Genomic DNA, 23,024 nt, shown 5'->3' on the forward strand with positions numbered 1-23,024 from the left:
CACTGTTTTGATACAGTGCAGTAAAGTTTTCTGACATTCTAGTACTTGGCCTGAGAATCTTCTTAAGATACATAAAACAAGAAGAGTAACAAAACCCTTTCATTGTCTCCACTGAGTTTCAATTCAAATGTTGAGTAAACCCCAATTTGTCCTCTCATACCATGAGGTCTGAAGAAAATAAATTGCAGGCTCATCATACAATTAGTTTGAAAAATGGACATCACTTTCTGCCAAAAGAGAAGAAAATAGCACAAGATATATGCATATTTTATCACTGCGAAATGGAATTATGAAGAGGTGGCTATAAAAGACAAGTGGCCTACAGCAATATAAATGAGTAAGAAAAATTCTAGTAAACCAAGTAATAGGTTTTCAACCATCTATTCAAAACAGAAACTCAAAACTTGCTACACAAAAGTACAGTTCTCTCCTGGACGGACTAATTGTAGCTTCCTCCGAACAGGTTAAATGCCACCAGGAGATGTTCTCTATACATATACCACTAACACTGACTTTTACAAGGAAGTCCTGTGGATCACAGCCTCCAAATTAATAATCACTAAATGGAAGACAGGATAAACAGGCCTTTCCCTTACACCATTAGTAGTGCTGTTACGTCTATTGTTCCTAGAAATCTAGTAAATTTTATTCACTATTTGTCTTTTTGGCATAAAGTTAATGCTTGGCACATAATTCTGAGCTAGTTGGTGGTCAGATGATGTTAATTACTGCTGTACAAATGACTAGGCTCTTCAGTACTAGAAATTACATAATATCTGAGTAAGGAACAGAAAAACATCTAGATTTCATTTTCAAGAATCTCACATGTGGGGGGAAAAAAAAATGAAACACCAAAACAACAAACCACACAAGAAGGAAATACGTGATCATCTGGTCTCACAATAAAAGGTACCTTGCAATCAAAAGCACAAATAAATCTAGAGTATAGATGAGAAACTTGGTAACCACCATTCAGAAAAAAATTTTTTCATTCATGTCTTTAGTATTCTCAGGTCTAGAAAACTCCTGGAATAATCAACTTACTTCTGCTCCCACTGAAATGAAGGGGGAAAAACCCACCTTAAGCACAGGCTCCAGCCTGTACTCAAGAGACTGAATCTAGTGTTTCACAAAGAGACCCTCTAAACAAAGAAAACAAGTGCAGATGTGACAGACGTCTGAACTGCTTGAATTGCGTAACTATTCTAATTCTTTTCCAGAGGGACTTGACCAAGGCACAACAAAATCTTCTACATCTCAAATCAATTTTGATTGAAAAACTGATAGCAGATATAGGACTAAAGGTAGTTTTGCTTGTATGGACAATTCCTCTCATAAATTAGAGGGGTGAAATGAAATCCACTTCAGAAGTAATATCCTGAGAAGGAAAAAAAGGGAGAGAGAAAAAGGACAAAAGAGGATGAGGAAAGACTAAACTGTCAATTGTCAAGACATTCTTGTAAGTATTGGTCTGATCTTCAGACCAATTACAGCTGCAGCTGAAACTCATCTTCAGCTGTTCTGCCTTCCAACCTAAGCTAGTTGACAAGCAAAGCTTCCTGAAATAAAAGTCCACCAGACTAGAAGACCTGCTGTACACAAAGCACTTGCTGTGCAAATATGTCACAGTTACTGCTTTGAAAGGGGTGTAATATTTTAAGCACATTTGTTGAACACATGTACAGTAATTTCATGAGTATAAGGCACACCCTTTTGACTAAAATTGTGGTCTGAACCCGGAAGTGCGCCTTATACGCTGGTGCGCCTTATATATGGACAAAGTTCGGAAATTTGCCAACCCAGAAGTGCAAGCCTGCAGCAGCCCCGAGCCAAGCCGAGCCTGCCCAGCCCCGGCGGTGGTGCGGCAGCGCCGGGCCGGGTTGAGCCCGCCGGCAGCAGGCCAGTGCTGAGCCAAGCCCCGGCGGTGGGGTAGCACTGAGCCCAGCCCACCCGGCCCCAAGCTGAGCCAGTAAATCCTGCGATCGCGGGATTCCATTACTAATTTGTTACTTTGTTGCGTGCGGATCCTTGCTGCAAAAAAAAAAAAGTGCGCCTTATACGCTGGTGCGCCTTATATATGGACAAAGTTCGGAAATTTGCCGACACCCGGAAGTGCGCCTTATACCTGTGAAATTACTGTACTTGGTATAGGATGCAAAATACATTGCTATCTTCATAGTAGGTTAAATACTCAGCCGAACCAGTACCAAAAATCGAGTTGTTGAACTATTGCATTAATCCAAATTTACCACCAAAATCACCCCCTAAATTAATTCACTTACAAAATTAACAAAAACAATCCTTATTTCTGAACCATAAACTCCTTGAAGCAGAAGCAAGGAGGAAATGAGTAACTAATAGACAGCATATCCCTTCTACAGCTTCATTCTGAGCATCTTTGAGAACATCGGGAGAGGGAAAAAGCCAGTTTTACCATTACCAATATAGCCACTACTTAAACTTCAGTTGCCCTGCTTAATAGACTTCATGAACATGAATATATTAAAGGCACTCAGAAGAAAAAACTCCAAGGTTCTACTACATGTCAAATTTCTATCAGACATTCAACCTTTACAGACTTGTTTCACTGAGTCAAAACCAATGCTGAACCTAGCGAAATCACTAAATTTAAATCTTAGGAAAAGTTCTGACCCTAAACAAATGTTATTTCATCTTTCCATCACTATTAAAGAAGTATCCTAGAAACACTCGGCAGGCCGCTTAGGTCTTCTCCCACCATGCCCTGGAGCATGTATTTTGCAGGCACGGATAGCAAAGATTACACATTAATGCTAAGATTCCATACACAGAAAACCTTTCTACCACCTTAGAATGTCCAGGGAACTACAGAATTGACTGGTTTATAGCCTTCAAGCTGCTCTTTGTTTCATAAAAGTTCTGTCCTTTCAAAAAAATCAATACAGACTAAAATTTTATACGCTGCAATTACAAATCAGTGCCAACAGCTATAGACACTAGTTCAGAATAATAACTTAATTAAAAAAACCCAACTCTAAATACTGATACAGAAAAACAGCAGAACTACTGAATGATAGGAAATATATTCAGTCATAACTTCTATCATATGTACAGTAAAGTGTGTAGAACCACCACCTTCTCAAACTGTGCTGAGCAATACAAGGCTACAAGAGTAAAGGCAGAACAAAAGATGCAAAACAAAGGTCATCGAATCCATTTACATGCCACCTTCCAGGTGAAATAAAAAAGAATTACAGTAATTTCACGACCATAAGGCGCACCGGACTATAAGGCGCACCCCCCGGGAGCCGGCACATTTTGCAACTTTGTAGATCAGATAAGGCGCACCGGTCTATAAGGCGCACCGGTTTTTTTTTTGCAGCGAGGCTCCGCCCCCAGCGCCTCCCGCGCGCTTGCTGGCCGAGGCCCCGCCTCAATCCGGCAGCCATTGGCTCCCGGGCCTGCCTGTACCCGGCAGGGCCGGGCTATGCCCACCGCCGCTCCGTGCAGCATCCCCAGGGCCCCGCTGTTCTGGGAGTTCCCTGGCGCTCCGGGTGACCCAATGCCGGCAGGCTTGCCCTGTGCCACCACTGCCCTGATTCCAGCTGCTTGCCCCCTCCCCGCGCGGCAGCCGCTCCGATTCCGGTGGCTTTCGCCCCCCCCACGCAGCGGCCGTTGTGATTCCGGCGGCTTTCGCCCTTCCTGCATGGCGGCCGCTGTGATTCGGGCGGTTTTCACCTCCCCCGCGCGGCGGCCGCTGTGCTTCCGGCGGCTTTCGCCCCTTCCCGCGCGGCAGCCGATCCGATTCCTGCGGCTTTCACCCCCCCCCCCCCCCCCCCCCCCCCCCTCCGCGCGGGGGAGGCCCCGATGCCGGCGGGGACGGCCCGGCCCGCCCCGCGCTGGGGAGGCCCCGATGCCGGCGGGGACGGCCCGCCCCGCGCGGGGGAGGCCCCGATGCCGGCGGGGACGGCCCGCCCCGCCCCGCGCGGGAGAGGCCCCGATGCCGGCGGGGACGGCCCGCCCCGCCCCGCGCGGGAGAGGCCCCGATGCCGGCGGGGACGGCCCGCCCCGCCCCGCGCGGGAGAGGCCCCGATGCCGGCGGGGACGGCCCCGATGCTGGCAGGGACGGCCCGCCCCGCCCCACGCGGGGGAGGCCCCGATGCCGGCGGGGACGGCCCGCCCTGCCCCACGCGGGGGAGGCCCCGATGCCGGCGCCCCGCCCCGCGCAGGGGAGGCCCCGATGCCGGCGGGGACGCCCCGATGCCGGCGGACCCGCCCCGCACGGGGGAGGCCCCGATGCTGGCGGGCTCGCACTTCCGGGGTGGCAAATGTCGCAACTTTGTAGATCAGATAAGGCGCACCGGACTATAAGGCGCACTTCCGGGTTCAGGGAAAAATTTTTGTCATAAGTGTGCGCCTTATAGTCGTGAAATTACTGTAACTTTCTCAATAAGGTCCTAAAGTCAAACACTGAAGCTGTAATACAAAGAAGAGACACATTTCTCCTTCAAATTAGTTTTAAAAAATCCTTATACGCTACCGGACAGAAACAAGCTTGCTACAATCTTCCAAACAGTATCTCAGCACATTTGTTCAAGGAGGTCAATCCCCTTCCAGCATCTTATAAAAACACTCAGAATGGGGAGATGCTGGAAAACAGCTCTCCCATGTAAGCTAGGAAGTAAAGCAAAACCCACTGGAGACATTCTCACTCCAGATGGAAAATTACACCATCAAGTCAAAAGTGAAGTATTACACAGAGAATGACAACTGAAAAATTTCCAGGGAACTGGACTTGATTATCAGTAAGACCTGAAGCATAATGCCAAAGACTAACAGAAAAAAGAAAAATTTCTGTTTTCTTTGCACCACTGCAGACTCAAAATTTGACCTACTAATAAAATCTCTTTAAACATGTGCTCTATTAAACATAATAGTAATCAAACCTGAAATACAGAGATAGCCTTAATAATTATGGAAGCCAGTTTTCCAGACAACAGAATGCTCCTGCTATTTGCCAGTAATATTAAATAGAAAAGGGCTATCTTCAAAACAAAATCATGCATTCTTAAAAAGTATTAAGTAAAATAGTTTTGGAACAATTTTGTGTCTAAAAAAGTAAAAAGTTTTCTCTAATCTACCAGCAGTGAAAGCATTAACTATCATTGGCACTAGGATACGTGTAGAGTTCCATGTATCTGGATTTTGCCATACTTTGTCGGGTGTAAACCTGTTGAATTCCAGCTCTTAGGTCATCCCATATCTGGTCGAGACCAATCTGTTTAAGTCCATGTGGGTTCTGACTCCTATTCGATGACATTTTGTATTTCCTGTAAAATCTTCCAGTGCAACAGCCTGAGCTCTCGTTATTCCTCCATCAGAATCACAAGTCAAGTAACATTCCAAACTCAGTTGCAGCAACTCAGCAAGATATTCTTTACGCACAAAAAATGTTTCCCAGGAAGATAACCTGCAATAGGAAAAGAAAACATACATGTTACATGACAGTCCAAATTTATTCACACTAAAGATATGAAATTTATTATTTCATTGAAATATTGTCATTTATACAGGTGAGAAATCCATCTTAAGATGTGAAATACCAAAACCAAGGAACACAATTTTGCAATTCAGCAATTTACTACAAAATGAGACATTTAGCACCCAGAGTTATCCAAAGACTGTGAGCTGACAACAAAACCCTAATGCTAACAACAAAACACCATTGACCAGCAAGTGCAAATAGTTTCTTCCCATTCAACAGAAAAACTATACTTCTGAGCAACACGGGGTTCTGTGGTAGCTGGCTGTTTAGCAAACATCCTTGTGGGTATCAAAGATCTTCTATTTGTAAAAGATACTACAAATAACTTTTTCTTCAGTTATCAATAACTCTCCCAGACTTGAGATTCTATTACACGTAGCCTGAAAGGCAAAGGCATTTTGGTAGCAGTGAATTTTTCTATCTGGTAAGTATATGCTTACATTAATGTCTTTGCTAAGCAGAAAAACACCCCTTCTTTCAATGTCATTTGATCAGCAAGAGATCATACAATCAATAACAGTGGGAAGAAAGAACTACTAATAGAGCGACACAGAATAAATATTGAATGAATTGTGAATGAAACAATCAGAAAGTAAGAAAACACATTACTCCCATGAGTTTTTGATGCACAAAGAACAGGACATAGTGAAAAGACGGCTACCAATTAATCTGCCCCATGATATTATAGAGAAGGAACAAATGCACCTGGAAAGGCCCACTGAAAACATCAGGCAGAGAAGATCCATTTTTACATAAGTCCATAAAAATATATTTGCAATTTTAACATGTCTTATCTTCCATAGCAACAAAATTAAGAACATATCAGAAAATGACAATGTAAAGAATTACCCCACAAATGAGAGAGTCGTACTAAGTCAGGATCAACTTAATCTTACTGAAGTCTTTCCATTTATACAGAGAGTTTATAATAAAGATGGAGAAAGACTACTGGCAACTGTAGTTACAGGAGAAGGGTCAATGCTATTAAATTAAGAGCATTCAAAAAAGAGATTCAGAGTAGATATAAGGAGGAAATTCTTTACTGTGAGGGTGGTGGTGAAACACTGGAACAGGCTGCCCAGAGAAGTTACAGCAGTGTTTAAGGCCATGTTGAAAGGAGTTTTGAGCAACCTGATCTAGTGGAAGGTGTCCCTGCCCTAGACAAGGAGACTAGACAATCCCTTCCAGCCCAAACCACTCTGTCGTTCTGCATCCCCTCATTGACTGGAATACTCAAACCACAGTGAAACATTATGGCTTTCCATTTTTCTACAGACAATACAGCTTTATGATAAATTTGTCATTCAATGCTCATATAAATCTTTCTGTAATTTCAAGAACAGTCTAGGCTGAGACCAAATAAATCCTACTATTTGTTCGTGATCTCTGAGCAACAGAAAATAAAATATATTCCTTCAGGACCTACCATTAAGTCACACTTCTAGGCTATTCTATGTTCCACTCCAGGTTTCACAGAGTATTGAAGATTAAGTGTTCTGTTATACCCTGACCTCCACCCAATTACCTGAAGCTCTCTTCTGCCTTTTCTTCTGGATCCTAAAAAGATGACCTGAAATAGAGACATTTTTTCATTCTTTTCAGTCAATGACTGTCTTACTACAGTAACACAGAAATTACCATTCCTCACAGTCTTGTTTTCCCATCACCCATACACATTTAAATCTCAAGCTCTAAGTAAAAATACCAAGAAGTATTTTTATTATGTGAGTCTCAGCAGCAAGTACTGTCTCATTTTAATCTGATATACAACTGATTATATAGTTTGTTTTCTTTTTTACAAGGAAACAGTTACTCAGAAGATTAGGCAGAAAAGCAGGAATTCAATCAATACACATCTTAGAAAACACATGCCTAAAATTCAACCCTGCCATTTTTGTTTCTTTAATTACAGTAAGCTACTTATTAAAAACACATGACAATCATGCATCATAATGTTGAAGTGCAATCTAGATCATACTTTGCTTGTATTTAAATGGCTTTAATTTCTGGAAATTGAACCTGCTGCAGTACAACTGATAATGGACTTTCAGGACTGAGCAGCAAAATCCAGGAAGAACAAAAGTCCACAAGTGGCCATTCACCTCCACTGTGGGGGAAATACTCTGTGCATCTTACACACCCAACAGTCTTGGACTGTGATCCTAAGTCAGTATTGCAATAAAAGCAAGAAAATTAATTCAATTTCTACAATGCAGTAGAGCAGAAACACTTTGGTTTCTTAAATCTAGTACATGGTTCTGAATCTGCAGCCACACGACAACAGCAGTACGTGTAAGAATTAACTGGTTGTCGCTCATTATTCTGCCAACAGCAAGCAGCCGGGGGTTAGAGCGCATTTGTGTAAAAACGTTTTGGTGTACCTAATACAAAATATTTAACTGCTGTATAAGAGCTTCTAACAAAAGGCCAACCCCTTGCTAACAAGCAGAAAGCATAACTAGCAGATGTTGAGTTTCCCCCTCAATGATGATGGAAATATTTAACTCTCTTCTCCAATTAAATATCTTGTAGTTTTTATGAACCTTGGTGCATCTATGAATACTACGTTTTTCCCAGAATCTTTTCAACTCAAGGTGTTCCTCATTCACACTTTATTAATTTTCCCTTCCCCTTCCCCTAAAGTAAACGTCTATATTTAAGTCAGGATGTGGCTATTAAAATCAACACCATGAAAAAGAACTTAATTGTGGTTTTTATTTTCTCATGCAGTCCACTATATAGAAATATTCTTTATAATTCCACTGTATTTGACACTACCTCACTATCCTTTGGTTGGCTTCCAATTTGAATTTTGCAATTAAACACCAAATACAGAATGACAGTATCGTCTCACTAACTTCCTGGACTCAAAACAATTTACTTCTTCCAGTTAATTACTGGTTAACAATCAGAAAATAGAGCAACAGATGACTAATTCTATAAGCTACTATCAATTTTTTTTCCAGATTTAGTCATGTGCAGAAAAATAAAAAGGTAGTTATTAATATATTACTTTAACAAGAGTAAAATTTCAATACATAAGAATACTTAAACTACAAAAGCATATTTAGAAAAAGATACATTTATACTTAATAGTTAAACTAAACTATGGTATTAAATTTATATAAAGAACAAGGGTAACACAAGGCTTTGTTACTTGGCACAGTTGTTATTATACACAAACACATGAAACTTCATGTCAGAAGTGCTATTATTCTGATTCACATGCATAGAAAACCTTTCCTAGGCAATCAATTCTTGAAGGTCAAATCAAGGCCACAGTAGTTACGCTGCATCTCTTCACTCAACATCCCAATTGCTAAAAAGGAGAGTTCTTAAGCCAGATTTCTCAGTGCCAGGCTGTGTGCAACTGTCTGAATTAAAACCTCACTATGAAGTCATGACCTTTATATCAGTGAGATCTCTCTCTTGCAAAGTGCTATTGGCAGAACTATGCACAAGCTCGTCTTGAAATGACCATCACTGTGCTTTCCTGCCCAAACAGAGCAGACTTGCTGCTGACCTGCTTCAAGGAAAAAAACAGCTGCCTGAGTTGTAACGTCCACTCTGTAGCTTTGGACCAGAGAACCCAAACCTCATTATAGCTGCAGGAGCAGCTATATTTGTATGAGAAATATCACTCCTGCAGTTTCCAGGCAATATATGCACAATCTGATGCAGGATGATAGTATTCAATGCCAGCAAATCTTTCAACCCTGCACTTAAGTACTGCAATTAAAACAGTCCAAACAAAAGGAGGTAACACTTCTGCCAAAACTTTAAAACAGCCTCGAAGGACTTAAAAGAAATGTTACACCCTCTTTTTCATTACTTGGGGAAACACATCATGATAAATCTCATATGCAAAGAAACACACTGCATTAGAAAACACTGGGCTTGTTTTTATTGATAGTCTAATAATAAAGACTATTTCTTTAGATATCCCACCTCTTTGGAAAATTATGTGTATGCTGGAAGAGGCCTTCAGGAAAATGTGAAAGTAAATCCTGTTTTTATCTAAAAAACATAATAAACCCCATCAGATTTTCAGCATCCCAAGCCATCTGCTGGAGCAAATACCTAATTTTTACATCTTAATGCAATACAACTTTCAGCTTTACAGCTCCAAGGCCTGTGCATCACCTGTTGTTCTTCCACAACCCATTATTTCTATATTACATACTTCAAAATCGTTTACTTCAGTAATTACAGACAGAATTTGAACTTGTCAGCTTCTTGCACAGTAAGAACTTACAGGTCCAGAGAAAGGCTTCTCGGCTGACCCAAGAGCCCAGACAGCACTGTTTTAAAGACACAATAAAGAGGCACAATCTTTAGACTTATTTTATCTCTTTTCTAATTTCAAATATGAGGAGAATATTCTTGCCATGTCTAATAGCATAAGTTTAAGTAACTGGATTTAATCATACTAAACCCAAACCCGAAGGGGAAGAGAAGCAAATTTCACTAAGAAGCTATGGTGGAATGAATGTCACCGAAAATAAGTTAAAAAACCTTCAGCATTATGAAGTTTCCGAAGTTCACAAGCATATGTATTAAAAGTAGGAATTTCACCTCTGTACACTGCCTCAAATCCCTTTTCTAAAACTCATTCTCCAGTAACAAGAGTACAGTGTTAGCTCATTTGGACAGCTGCTGCAGATTGGTATCTTTCGTAAAAATTGGTGCAGTGACCGTGCTCGCTTTAATGGCTACTAAAAGCAAAACATCAGCCCTCTGGGCTGAAAGAATAAAGCATAATAAAAGTTTAACCTTAGCTTTAAAAATCAAGGAAAATGACAAAATTTAGTACAGTCACTCTCTCAAAAATGCAGAATGAAATTCTTCTTGGTAAACTTTTATCTCCACATTTTTCCAGTCCAACTCCTGTAACTTACTTTATTCTGTTCTCCTGTTGCTGCATTTCAGCAAGTCTGATCCAGAAATTCAACAGATGCTCCTGTGCTCACCAAACTGCAACACTCAGTTTTAGTTCCTCGAAGTCTCTTCTTTGAGCCAAGATAACTACTCAGGTTATCCAAGATATTCAATACTGATTGAACACTATATGACACAAGCATTTAAAAAAAACTGAAACAGAAGCACACTAAACACTATCTTTGGTCTAGCACAAGCTGCGTGGTTGTTCTTATATTATTTTAAAAACAACTTAAAACATTTCATGCTATGTTATACTCTAGTTGACATAAATTTCAAAATGGTGCCCCTTAGGCACTATCATATAAAAACATTTGGCAAGTTTATGCCTTGCAATACCCATCCAAAGGTACACTGATTTTTTCAGCATTAATCTTGATACAAAACATACAAAAAAATAAACCAAACCCCTCTTGCAACCAAAGTAGTCTATTCAATATCTATACATCCTCTCTTACTAAACATGGACAGTTTCAGAGATAAGGACACTGACAACGATCCAGCCTACAAACTGGGCTCAAGACTCTTCTTGAAGTCATGCAAACACCAAGTGCAGAGCTAAGAACAATATACCTCCCTCCACTGTTGTGGAGTTAGCTTGTAAGATACAATCTACACGATTAATTAAATATAAGTGCTGGGAGCTTTACGTAAGTATATATTTGTATACTTATACAGGTATATACTTACATAAGTATTTAAGTGTAAGGTAGGTAGAGATTTAAAATTTGTTTTCACCTTTTACTTCTTTGCCTTTACAATTCATAAGCTACTTCTTTGAATTGTTTTTCCAGGTTAAAAAATGCCTCCTGACTCCTAAAGGATGCAACCTCCATTCTAGCACGTATTTGGTGGAATGGAAAGAGACAAGAGAAGTATTTCTATTTTGTAACTATAATCACTTGCACTCACAATTTATGATTTCTAACACACCTTTCATATCCATGTACCTGCAAATTAATTTTGTATTTACTTGACTCAACTGAGGGTAGCATTATGAACTCTAAACTGTAACATTTCTTACTTGAGCCATGCTCCTGCATGCAATATTATATAGCACTCACATTTCTGTCCAGAATTATTTTAGGCCACTAAATATAAAGGCTATAAGCTAGGTAGACAGTTTATGCAATTCATGTGACACAATCCTTAAAGCTAGGCTAGGAACAAGCACAATGTCCTTAGCACTTCAGATGCTGCAAATGTGCAATTAATCAACATCTGGAGAATCTGCCTATAGCAGACATTTTCACTGTGTCCCAGCAAAATGACACAACTATGGTAAAAAATGGTTATTCCAGAAATCAGTACCAGAAGACAAATACTAGATTTTTTTCTCTTTTCAAAAGATATTTAAGAGACAAATTACAAAAATTACAATGTTCAGTTTTTCTGTATTATTACGTAACACAGAGTTAGTGTGAAAAGCTTCAGCTCATCTCATTTTCAAGGGAGTTAAATTCAGTTCATTTTGAGAAAAGGCAGAGATGTATGAATGCATTCCCCCCTTCCAGAAGTTGTCTTTGGGTGGTAAAAAATTATGTGCAGCATTAAAACTAAATGCAGAAGCAAGGATTTGTAATTTGGCAGTAATTTAAGACCAAGTTGTGTACATTTGGTGTAAATTTTGGGTGGTTAGTATTATACCTCTGTAACAATGACTTCATTTATGGCTTCAATGTTCTCCCCACACTCCCTCCTCAGTGTTTTACAGCTCTGATCAATGATATCTAAAGCACTATAATTAATACACTCCTACATTACTTCATGGGCTAATGGTAAGTTGCCAGTGGAAAAAATAAAACAAAGCCTGGACATGTTCTTCAGACAGAAAAACTAAAATTCACTTTTATGTTCAAATTTAAACACAATATATGGCAGTTACTCGGAATTGCAGTTTTCACGCTTTTCTTATTTACTTAAATTATCCATGATTGTGTTCACTAAAAGCGTTTTCACCTGATGTGGTTTATCTGTAAGCCTGAATACAAGAATTTTTCTAAAGTATCAGTAACTAGTCCTCAGAAGAAAACCAAGAAACTTGGAGTGTGCCACTTCTTCCCTTCTCTTTGCCTATCCTTTACCAGCTCCTAAACATTCCTTCTTCATTTCTTCCTTTCAGCTTTTTCTGTCTTCTTTGAACAAACAATTTCAGCATCTTTTGACAGTTGTCTCTCTACATCAAGGCAATAGCTAATACAAAAAACCCCAAACAACCCATACCAAACCCCAACATACACAGGCTGCCTCATAAATAAAGGCTAGATCTAGACTCAGCAAGGTTTGCTATTGTATTCTACACAAGCAAACTCTCCCTTTTGCAATTCCAACCAAAGTAAAATCTGGTTAATATTTAGAATCCCACCAACAGTAAGTTTCATGGTTGTTTTTCTGCATCCACATCAGTTTGGAAAACAGTGCAAGGGACTACATCCTTTACTATATACGTAAAACTTTTCAAGTTCTGCTTGGCCATCTTCAGAGAGTTCACTTTGCTATTGATGAAATAATCCTTATGTACCAAGTTTGTAGATTGCTCTTAAACTGAAATATCCTTTCGAATCTAAGGTCTTGTATATTCCTGTGTCAAAAACAGAAAGGAGACCCTAAAGTATTCATTAACTGAGCCTGCTCTTAAGGTGTTTCATAGCTTCTTTAAACACTGATTATGCTCAGCTTTTACACCTTGAAAAAAGAATGCTGCAGATTAGAAGAACAAAGAGAGTCAAGTCAAGATATGGGTGCAGCGAAGAGAAGATATGAAATTTTACAGAAGTGTAGTAGGTTTGTGTGACCAGCTTTTGGTAGTGGTAGGAGGGGGCTACAGGGGAGACTTCTGTAAGAAGTTGGGTATAGCTTCCCCCAAGTCCAGGAGAGCCAATGTCAGCTGGCTCCAGGATGGATCTGCCACTGGCCAAGGCTGTGCCAACCAGAGATGCCACTAACATCTCTGCGAGTACATATTTAAGAAGGTAAATTATTGCAGAGATGTAATTGCTCTCAGAGGAGAGAGGAATGAGAATAGGTGAGAGAAACTCTGCAGACACCAAGGTCAGTGGAGGATGAGGTACTGGAGTGGAGATTCCTCTGTAGCCTGTGTGAAGACCATGGTGAAACAGCTCCACCCCTGCAGCCCATGGAGGACACAGGGATGGAGAGACTCACTCGCAGACCATGGAAGTTCACAGGGGTGGAAATTTCCACCTGCAGCCCATGGAGGAGACCCATGTCAGAGCAGGTGGATGCCTGAAAGGAGGCTGTGAGCCCATGGCAATCTTATGCTGGAGCAGGCTTCTGGTAGGGACCTGCAGACCCATAGAGAGAGCTGGAGCAGATTTCCTGGCAAGGCTTATGACCCTGTGGGGAACCCACGCTGGAGCAGGCTGTACCTGAAGGACTGCACCCTGTGGAAAGAGGCTCACATCAAAGCAGTCCATGAAGCACTGTAGCCCATGGGAAGGACTGATGCAAGATAAGTCTGTGGAGAACTGTCTCCCGTGGGAGGGGAGCATGTCAGAGCAGGGGAGGGACTCTTCTCTCTGAGCAGTGGTAGAAACAGCCTGTGGTGAATTCACCATACCTCAGTCCCAGTCTCCCTGTGCTGCTGGTGGGGAGGAAGTAGAACCCAAGAAGCAGGGAGAAGTGGAGGCAAGGTGTTCTAAAAATTTGTTTTACTTTTCATTAACCTGCACTGATTTTGATTAATAATAAATGCAATTAATTTGCCCAAATCCAGTCCGTTTGCCCATAATAGTAAAATCAATGAGAGGTCTCTTCCTGTCCTTGTCTCAACTCGTAAGCCTTTCATTGTATTTCTCCTCTTCTGTCTACTTGAGAGGAGTGATGGGTGGGCTTTGGTGGATACCCGACATCCAGCCAGGGTCAAACAACCACAATAAGATAAAGAGCCTTGAGTAGTCCCACTTTCTCTCTGGCTTAAATCATATATATGCTACAACCTGCATAATAAACCCGAACAAAAATCAAAACAAACAAGAAAGCAAAAGAGTAAACAAAGCCCATGAAACCAAAATAAACATAAATAATGAAGGACAATGCACATGAAGACGCACTTTTTGAATCAGTCAGGAAGATGCAGGAAAGGAAAGTGAAGGAGGACAAGCCATGAAAATTGCTAAGTACCCAAAGTGCCAAGGAAAAGACAGAGTAACATACCTTGGTTTTTTAGAAAGGAAAGAAGTTATACCTTGGCTAGTTTAGAGACCTTAATGATCCTGCAAGGACAATTCTTCCATGTAACTGTTCCCAAAAGATCTTACCAGACAACAAAACTTCAACTAAATCCAAGTTAATAAGTTCAAACATCATAATCCTGATCTCCACCAAGGAAACATTAGTGTTGTCTAACAGTTTGCTTCAGACCTCCACCAGAACATCGAGCAAGCCTCTGAACCCTAAAACAAATCTCCCAACATTATAACAGCACTCAGTGCACCACAACATACACTTCCATACTGCCCCATTAAAGATACAAACAGGAATTTTCACCTGCAATAATATTTCAACACAGAGTTTTTCCACACTCTTGGAAGGCAGTAGTTCTTACCAATAACTTTAAGACAACAAGTTGCCAATAAGAGAAAAACAATTCTCTTCCCAACAGTTTGCTAATTTTACGACTTCTTCCATCTTGTTACTTGTGCAAGAGCTCAATTGATCAAGGTAATCCAGTTTGCCACTTCAATTTATAAATAAAGGTGACTGATTGATCTTGACAACAGTCTGATACTTTCAGACATCTGAATGTACCACAAGAGTGCAGCTTAAATACTGAAGAGCTTCCTCCCATATTCACCTTCATACTAATGTTTCTTTCTGAAGTGAGAAATAATGGATAAATCAAGGACTGTTGGAGTTACTTACATTCATTTCCTGCATGTGACAAAATCACGACCTGTGAAAGCTGTTCCCTCTTTATTTTCTTATTTTCCTTTTAAATCGTGTCTACATTAAGTGCATGGATATATGTGCTAGTGATCTTGATTCATACTGTGGTGTAATGCTGCAAACAGTGTTGGTAATGAACAGTACAGTAATTTCACGATTACAAGCCACACCATTTTGACCAAAATTTAGCTCCCAACCCGGAAGCGCAGCATACACTCAGAAGAGGATAATATATTAACAAATTTAGGAAATTTCCAAACCGGGAAGTGAGAGTCTGCAAGCCCGGCAGCGCTGCTTGCCCCTGACAAGTGCAGCGGTGCTGCCCAGCCCTGATAAGTGCAGCAGCGCTGCTCGCCCTCCGCAAGCGCAGAGGCGGTGGTGGCTGGGCACGCCACTCTCCCGCTTCCTGGCAGCTGCAGCGAGCGGGGCGGGGGTTCCTCCCTGGCGGCCACCCCGAGCAGGGCCGAGCCAGTAAAGTCCGCGATCCTGCGATTCTATTACTATTTGGCAACTTTGTGAAAGTTGCACACAGATCCTCACTGCGAACGAAAGTGCGGCTTACAGTCCAGTGCGTCTTATATATGGACAAAGATCTCAATGCTGCCGACACCCCCGGAACTGCGGTTTATACTCAGTGCGGCTTGTAATCGTGAAATTACTGTACACCTCTCATATATTTAATTCCAGATGCCTAAATACAGTCAGCCTAAAACAGAATGAGAACTTTCACATTAAAATCTAGAAAGGGATTCATATGTAATTTTTCTGGTTCAACTACAAAGTCTGAATTCTAGCAGCCTTAACTTACAGCAAAGAATTTATACCTCACAAAAGTTAGTTCTGCTTAAGTTCAGTATCATTTTCGGCAAATTTTTAATCCGTTTTGATCTCTAATGACTGCAGCAAGCACCCTTGGTACAGAAGTGAAACAATTTAACTTAATTTTGTAAAAGTTAAAATTGCCACACATCCCTAATACCCACATTTAAATCCTCTTTCTTGTTGATTAAGCTTGCACCATTAAGTTTTAAAGCTAAGCCTGCATTACAATCTAACAAAATCAATGTACTACTTAAGGATATAAGCTTTGATTTTAAACAACTGCTATTAGTGATGGCATCCTAGCATAGGCACGCTTTCAGAAATAACAAAACTTTTTCAAAGTTATCTCAAAAAAAAAAAAAAAGAGTAATAGAACTCTGTTTTCTTAAGAAAATGCAAACATTCCAAAAAAGCATTTTCAATTGTACAGTGAAAAGTTTATCCTTTGGCTACCCAAACAGCAAGCAGAGCATTTGCCCATGAAATTATTACCATGAAAAGTAAGATGAAAAGACTAACAGCTAACAAAGAACTAGTTCCTAAAATCCTCTTATTTCCCTAATTCAGTCCTCCAAACTTTAGCTAAAACTCCCAAGTGACACTCTCCACTGTCTGTGAGACTAGATGAGCTTGCAAATTTACATATGAAATTAAATTTGAATTACAGAGCAAAACAGGGTGAACTAAGGTAACATCAGCAGCCTTAGTTTTGAACTCTAATCCATATTAAGATATTGTCCAACCTGAAACACAGAGCAACAAAAAGCCAAGTTACATCAAATGAATATTAAAATTACACAATTTCTGAGTTCAGTTATGGCTGAAATTGCCTTACTAATAACCTAAATTTTTGTAGGTCCCTGCTTCAAATTTAAAAACTTTACTTTTGTCTACCTTGTGTATTAATGAATCAAATACATCTGGATCCCAGTAGCAAAGCCACCAGTCTCCAATAAAATGGACGAAACATGTGCATGTCTTCAAAAGATGAGTATATTACCAGAGCAGAGAAGCTCCTTGTACTGCATAAACCTTCCATCATGATCTCATTATCTTAAATGTACATCCATTTCTTCTGCACAGTAACACCAAGCTTGAGACACACAGCAACATAAACTAGAGCAAACCTAATGAAATCCAAAGACAATGAGAATTTTATATCACCTTTAAGTACTTCTAATTTGAAGAAAAACAGAAGTCAACGGTATTGCACTGACATTCAAATCTAGTGCATAACTGCAAAGATGTCAGAAAATTTATTTTTTAATCCTTTATTCTTAGTCCTGCTGTCAAGCAATGCTTTGTATCCACCAGACCAAACTAAAGTAGAGAATATTTTGATTCCAAAACTGGAACAATCCAAAGAAGTTTTGGAAGAACATCACATTGAAGTTATACTATTTATTCAAGAGCCATAAAACAGTTTGGGTTGAAAGGCACCTTTAACCATCAAACACCCCTCTGCCACAGACAAGCATCTTGGACTAGATCAGGATGCTCAACTAGGCCTTGAACACTGCCAGAAAAGGGGCATCCTACAACTTCTCTGGTTAACCTGTTCCAGTGCCTCACCACCCATCATAGTAAAGAATTCCTTCCTTATAACTAATCTAAATCTACACTCTCACCATTTAAAATTTATGTCCTTTGTTCTGTCACCACAGACCTAAGTAAAAAGTTTCTCTCCATCTTTCTCATAATCCCCCTTTATACATCGAATGAAGGCCTCAGTTTAGGTCACCCTGGAATCTTCCCTTCTCCAGGCTGAACAACGCCAACTGTCTCAGCTACAGGAGAGGTACTCCATCACTTTGATCACTTTTGTAGCCCTCCCCTGGAACTGCTCCAATAGGTGCAGATCCTTCTTGTGCTGGGCACCAAAGAGCTGGACGCAGTGATCCAGGTAGGGTCACCAGAGAGCAGAACAGAGGATAAGAATCACCTGCTTCTTTTTACAAGTTCAGGATACAATTGGCAAAGAAAGAGTGCAATTTTGGAGAGAAAGAGACACCAACTCTGACAACAATTTACATATCACTCTATACCCACATCCTGAAGTGCAAAATAAAATTACTATTTTCCTATCTTCACAGTAGCCTTCATTCATTTTTCTAAGGTTCATAGATAAAGAAAAACACTACATTAAATAAAACTGAATGTAATCAATGTTTGATTTAGTTAAAAAAACATACATTTGATTTTTACTTGCATCATTTATAAGAAGAGGTAAGGCAGCAACAGGAAGAGGTTCTCTCTTGTTCAATCAGAGGTTCTGTGGGTGAAGAGAAAACTGACAGAGAAGTACCCACTGAGACACAGATCATCTAAAGCAGTACTCTTTCTAGAGCTGGGATAATGCAATGAGCGTTTAAATCTGTGGTTACATTAAAGGCTACAAGCTACAGCACTATAGCACGGCACATCAGCACAGAGCAATTTTTTTACCAAGTTATTTAGTCATGTCTGTCACAGATCTGGACTGCAGTGCTATAGAAACATGAACAGTCAATCTGTTCTTGTTCTAGTAGTGGTTCTACTGAAAAACTGCAACTCTTACAATGAAACAGTAAGTTACTCATGTAGACGAGCTCAACATGTCTCTATAATTTTCCAGTCATTATACTTTCTTACTGAACATTCTCCTTTATCAAGCAAGGGAAACTCAGTGGTCTCCATAACAAACAACAAAAAAAATCATAGTTTTAAGTTTGCATGCTGTATAGATTATAATCTGCAACCAGACCTCAAAATGCTGGTTCCAACAACTGCTTCTTTACATGGAGATAAGGTTGAAAAATACAGTAAACTAAATATTTCTATTAGTGCAAGAGCTCGATTGTGCAAGAGTACTCTTACCGAAAAAACATGCTAGCACCCAAGTATTCTGTTTAAAATGAGATCATTCATTCCTAAAGCATGCAGAACTTCCAAGGCCAAGTTTTCCATTCTTTCTTCCAGGTCTGTGCAGCAGGAAGACTGTATCAACCTGCAGGCTGCTATCCAAGTGGGACATCTGCCCTGTTTTATTTCTGATGCACAGAAACAGCATGGGAAGCACAACAGCAGAGATGGTAACACACCGACCTCTTACCAGGAAATCCCTCACTTCATGTTCATAATACAAATATTTGATGTTGAGAGTGGTGTAAGTGCAAGTGGAATACCCTTAAAGGCTGTTTCATTCACTAGAATTTTGTGGGGCTTGTGATTAGTTTATTTTAAAAAAAAAAATCAAACTTCCGTGGCAAGAAAGAAGATTCCAGGTATTCCCAATTCATGCAACCACTGGCACCTGGGATATGACTCATCATTAAGTTAGGCTCTACTGAAATACTTGTAACTACACAAAATTAGGCACTACCTAATAAACACAACATATGAAAAGCAGTACTCTGAAATCTTAGCATGCAAGTTGTAGGATAACACTTTTTAAGCTGGATATCTGAGAACTTTCTCTAAGGACTCAGTATTGTTTTCATAATAACACACCTAGAATCCAAGAACTTGCACCAAGACTACAAATAAGCTAAATCAAAAAAGAGGAACCTCCAAAGCAGTATCGAAATAAGGGTGTGCATCCATTTAACTTAAATTAAATTAGGTTATTTAAATTAAAGCAATGCAATTTTCTCATGCCAACGGTTTGAGTAACAGACCTAAGTTTTAAGGCCAGTTCAAACTAGTGTACAAAGGAGTAAGGAAGAAAAATCATTTTGTTAAACCACCACAATTTTGTCAGCCAAGGAGGAGAACGCACACGCCTAATTTAGGTGCCTAAAGTAAGACTGTCTTCTACATGATCCCTGGATAAGCAACGGAAAGTTTCCTCCAGAGACGCTGTTAATGCAAGGCACTGTACTGGGATTCTAGAGTTAGGTGTACAGATTACTCCTGAGATCAAATGTATTCACCATGCCTCCACAGGGCAAGTGTGTCCAGTGTTTAAACTGCACTTCAAATATGTGGTCATGAGGTGAAATGTAACCAACCTGAAGAACCAAAGCAAGACAACACAAAATAAGAAGTTGGACAACAAATACTGAAAACAAGAAGTTACAAAGCAGACAGAAAAGACTTCTTTCTAGTCAAGTCATCATCAGAAACACAAAATGCTGATGCCACACGAACACCTAATTATCAACACACAAGATTACAGCAGTTCACTGCGAGTAAAAACTATGCATTGTGGTATCTGCATAGTATTCTACTACTTGCCAAAAGAGAAGACATCCCAAATACACTCCATATGAACTAAGTACCAATTCACAATATGGTATCACAAACATTATTTGGCCTAATTCAAGCTATGTAGCCACTAGGTATATTTCTGGCCCCTGTGGACCATTCCTCCCAGCCTAGCCAAAAGTTTTTTCAATACAGAGTTTTTTTCTCCCTGAGTAGCATCAGGGCATATGCCTGTATTAAGGCTAAGGTATATGATTATATATGAACACACATACCAAGGGAAAGGTTGCTGAGGAAGTCAATAAAAAAATCAAACCAAAATAAGATAAAACAAGTAAGTCATCTCTGCCCTTTCAGTGTTTAACTCTATGCCAGCTGAAACCAGAACACAAGTATTCAGATAACCTAGGGTAAAATTCCTTTCCCCTCAAAAGCATAGCTAGAGGATTTAAATACAAAGTAGGGGAGAGAGCATATGAATCTACAAAGGAAAGGAGTATGTGCAAAGAAAAGAGTATTAGGTCAGATCACAAGGAAAGTTTTAATAACAGGAAAGGAAGATCAGAAGGGCAAAAAACATGAAGAAAATGGTTACTGGGAAGAAGAAAACTGGAAGGAGAAAGGTCACAGGGATAATGAAAGTGCTGGAATAGAACTTCAGGAGGAAACAAGAAGGATGGGGAAAGGATCCCCAATCAGGACACAGCTTGCAGTGGCAAAATTACTGGGAAACAACTGAGTTGGTTGTTTGAAACAACACAAACCGCAGGACTAGTCATCTGGATAGAGACAATACACAAACAGAAGGTTACAGGGGGCACCTCCTCTGGTAAGGCCACAACAGTAGGTGGCAACAAGAGGAAGCCTGGCGCACGGTCCTTGAGAGCAAGAGAATCGTAGAGAAGTTGACAAAGACGAACTGTGGCAAACATTCCCCAGCCACGATGGCAATGGGGGCACTAGGGAATGTCTCTAAGTACAATCAAAAAGCTCCTAGACCTGAGTGTCACTAGGGCTATGGAGATTGCTGGGATACAACAGGGTGAAAGGAAGCAGCACAGAAAAGGACAAGGAGGACAGAAAATAGATAAACACCCCAAAACAGCGCCCAGTGAAGTTACGGACAAAAGCTCACAGAAAAAAAAGAGGGCAGAGGCGTGGGACGAGGGTCTGGGATGGCTGGGATGGCTGGGATGGGCAGTCGCGGGCCGAGGGGAGCACAGCGAGGGTTGCGGGAGGACGGGCCCGAGGTCTGAGAGCCGCCGGGCCGGGCCGGAAAGCCTGGGGCAGCCACGGAGGCACTCTGGCCATGCGGGGGCCACGGTCACGGGGGAAGGCCGGGGAAGGACGGAGAGAGGGAAAGAGCAGGCGGCTTCCCGGCGGCCGGGCAGATCTTGCGGGGCCGGGGCAGCCAGCGGGGCGCTCCTGACGGGGGCGATGCCTTTTGAGTGCGCAGTTCGCGGCCTCCCCGCTCCGGCCCGGCCCGCGGCTCCGGGGTCAGATCCACGAGCGGGCCGGGCAGCTACCACCGCCGCCCCCGCGCTCCGGGGTCGGGAGCGCGCCCGGGAGAAGAAAGGTAGGCGGGCGGGTCGGGCCCGACCGTCCCTTTCCCCGTTCCCCGCGGCGTGACTCAGTGCCGGGCCCCGCGCCGCCGCCTTCGTGTCCTGCCGGGCCGGGCCAGGCCAGGCTGGGCCAGGCCTCGCTGCGACACAACGCCGCGGCCTCCCCGCACTCACCAGCATCGCGCGTCCCGCAGAGTCAGGGCCACGTCCGCCCGCCCCTTCCGCCTCCGCCGGGCCCGGATCCGCCGCCGCCACCTCCCCCCGGCGCGGCCCGGGGATCGCGGAGGTACCGCCCCTCGCAGCCGCCCCGCCCCGGCTCACGGCGGGAAGGGGGAAGCGGGCCTACGGCTACCCGGGCTGTCAGGGCCCGGTCGGGGTGGTGGTTGACCTCGACCTCTGGCGGAGTCTGCCAGTCCTCATGAGCTGCTCGGCGGGGGAGGTCGCCCGCCATCTCCTTGGCTGCCAGGCCCTGCCCCGCCCGAGGGGTCGTTGCTCCGACCCCTCCCCAGGTTTGTCCAGTGCCAGAAGAGCTGAAGGATGAACCGAAAGACTTGGGATTGATGATTGATGAAAAACTCAACATGACCCTTGCAAGTGTGAGGTTGCAGGCCAGAAAGCCAATTGATCTTGGGCTGCATCTAAAGCAGCAATGGAGCCAGCAGGGCGGGGGAGGTAATTCTACCCCTCTTCTCTGGTGAGACCCCAGCTGGAGTGCTGTGTACAGTTGTGGTATCTCCAACATAAAAAGGACATGGAGCTGTTGGAGCAAATCAAAAGGAGGCCACGAAGTTGATAAAAGGACTGGAGCACCTCCCATATGAACACAGGCTGGGAAAGCTGGGGCTGTTCTGCCTGGGGAAGAGAAGGTTGTGTGGAGACCTCAGCAACCTTCCAGTATCTGAAGAATCCTAGGGGAAGCTGGAGAGGGGCTCTTTGTCAGGAACTGTAGTGATAAGACACAGAGTAATGGGTACAAATTCAACAAAGGAAATTTTAAGTTAGATATTTGGAAGAAGTTCTTTACTATGAGGGTGGTGAGTTGCTGGAACAAGTTGTCCAGGGAGGTTGTGCATGCCCCAACCCTG

At 41.9% G+C, this 23,024-nt stretch overlaps 1 protein-coding gene across 4 annotated transcripts in view; it reads right to left on the bottom strand.

Moving 5' to 3' along the window:
• CUL1 (cullin 1) overlaps nucleotides 1–22,198 on the bottom strand; it is a 60,641-nt gene extending 38,443 nt beyond the window's left edge. The window contains exons 1-3 of one of the 4 annotated variants that reach the window (XM_033051237.2): nucleotides 22,114–22,128; nucleotides 7,050–7,094; nucleotides 5,160–5,449 (exon numbers count right to left, since the gene is read on the bottom strand). In XM_033051237.2, the coding sequence (XP_032907128.1) occupies nucleotides 5,160–5,299 (140 nt within the window). In that variant the 5' untranslated portion in view covers nucleotides 5,300–5,449; nucleotides 7,050–7,094; nucleotides 22,114–22,128. The other 3 variants (XM_033051208.2, XM_033051218.2, XM_033051227.2) reach the window with 3 other exon arrangements.
• Nucleotides 22,199–23,024: the final 826 nt, after the last annotated feature.

Source organism: Catharus ustulatus, chromosome 1 (assembly GCF_009819885.2).
Source record: "Catharus ustulatus isolate bCatUst1 chromosome 1, bCatUst1.pri.v2, whole genome shotgun sequence".
Classification (NCBI taxonomy): domain Eukaryota; kingdom Metazoa; phylum Chordata; class Aves; order Passeriformes; family Turdidae; genus Catharus; species Catharus ustulatus.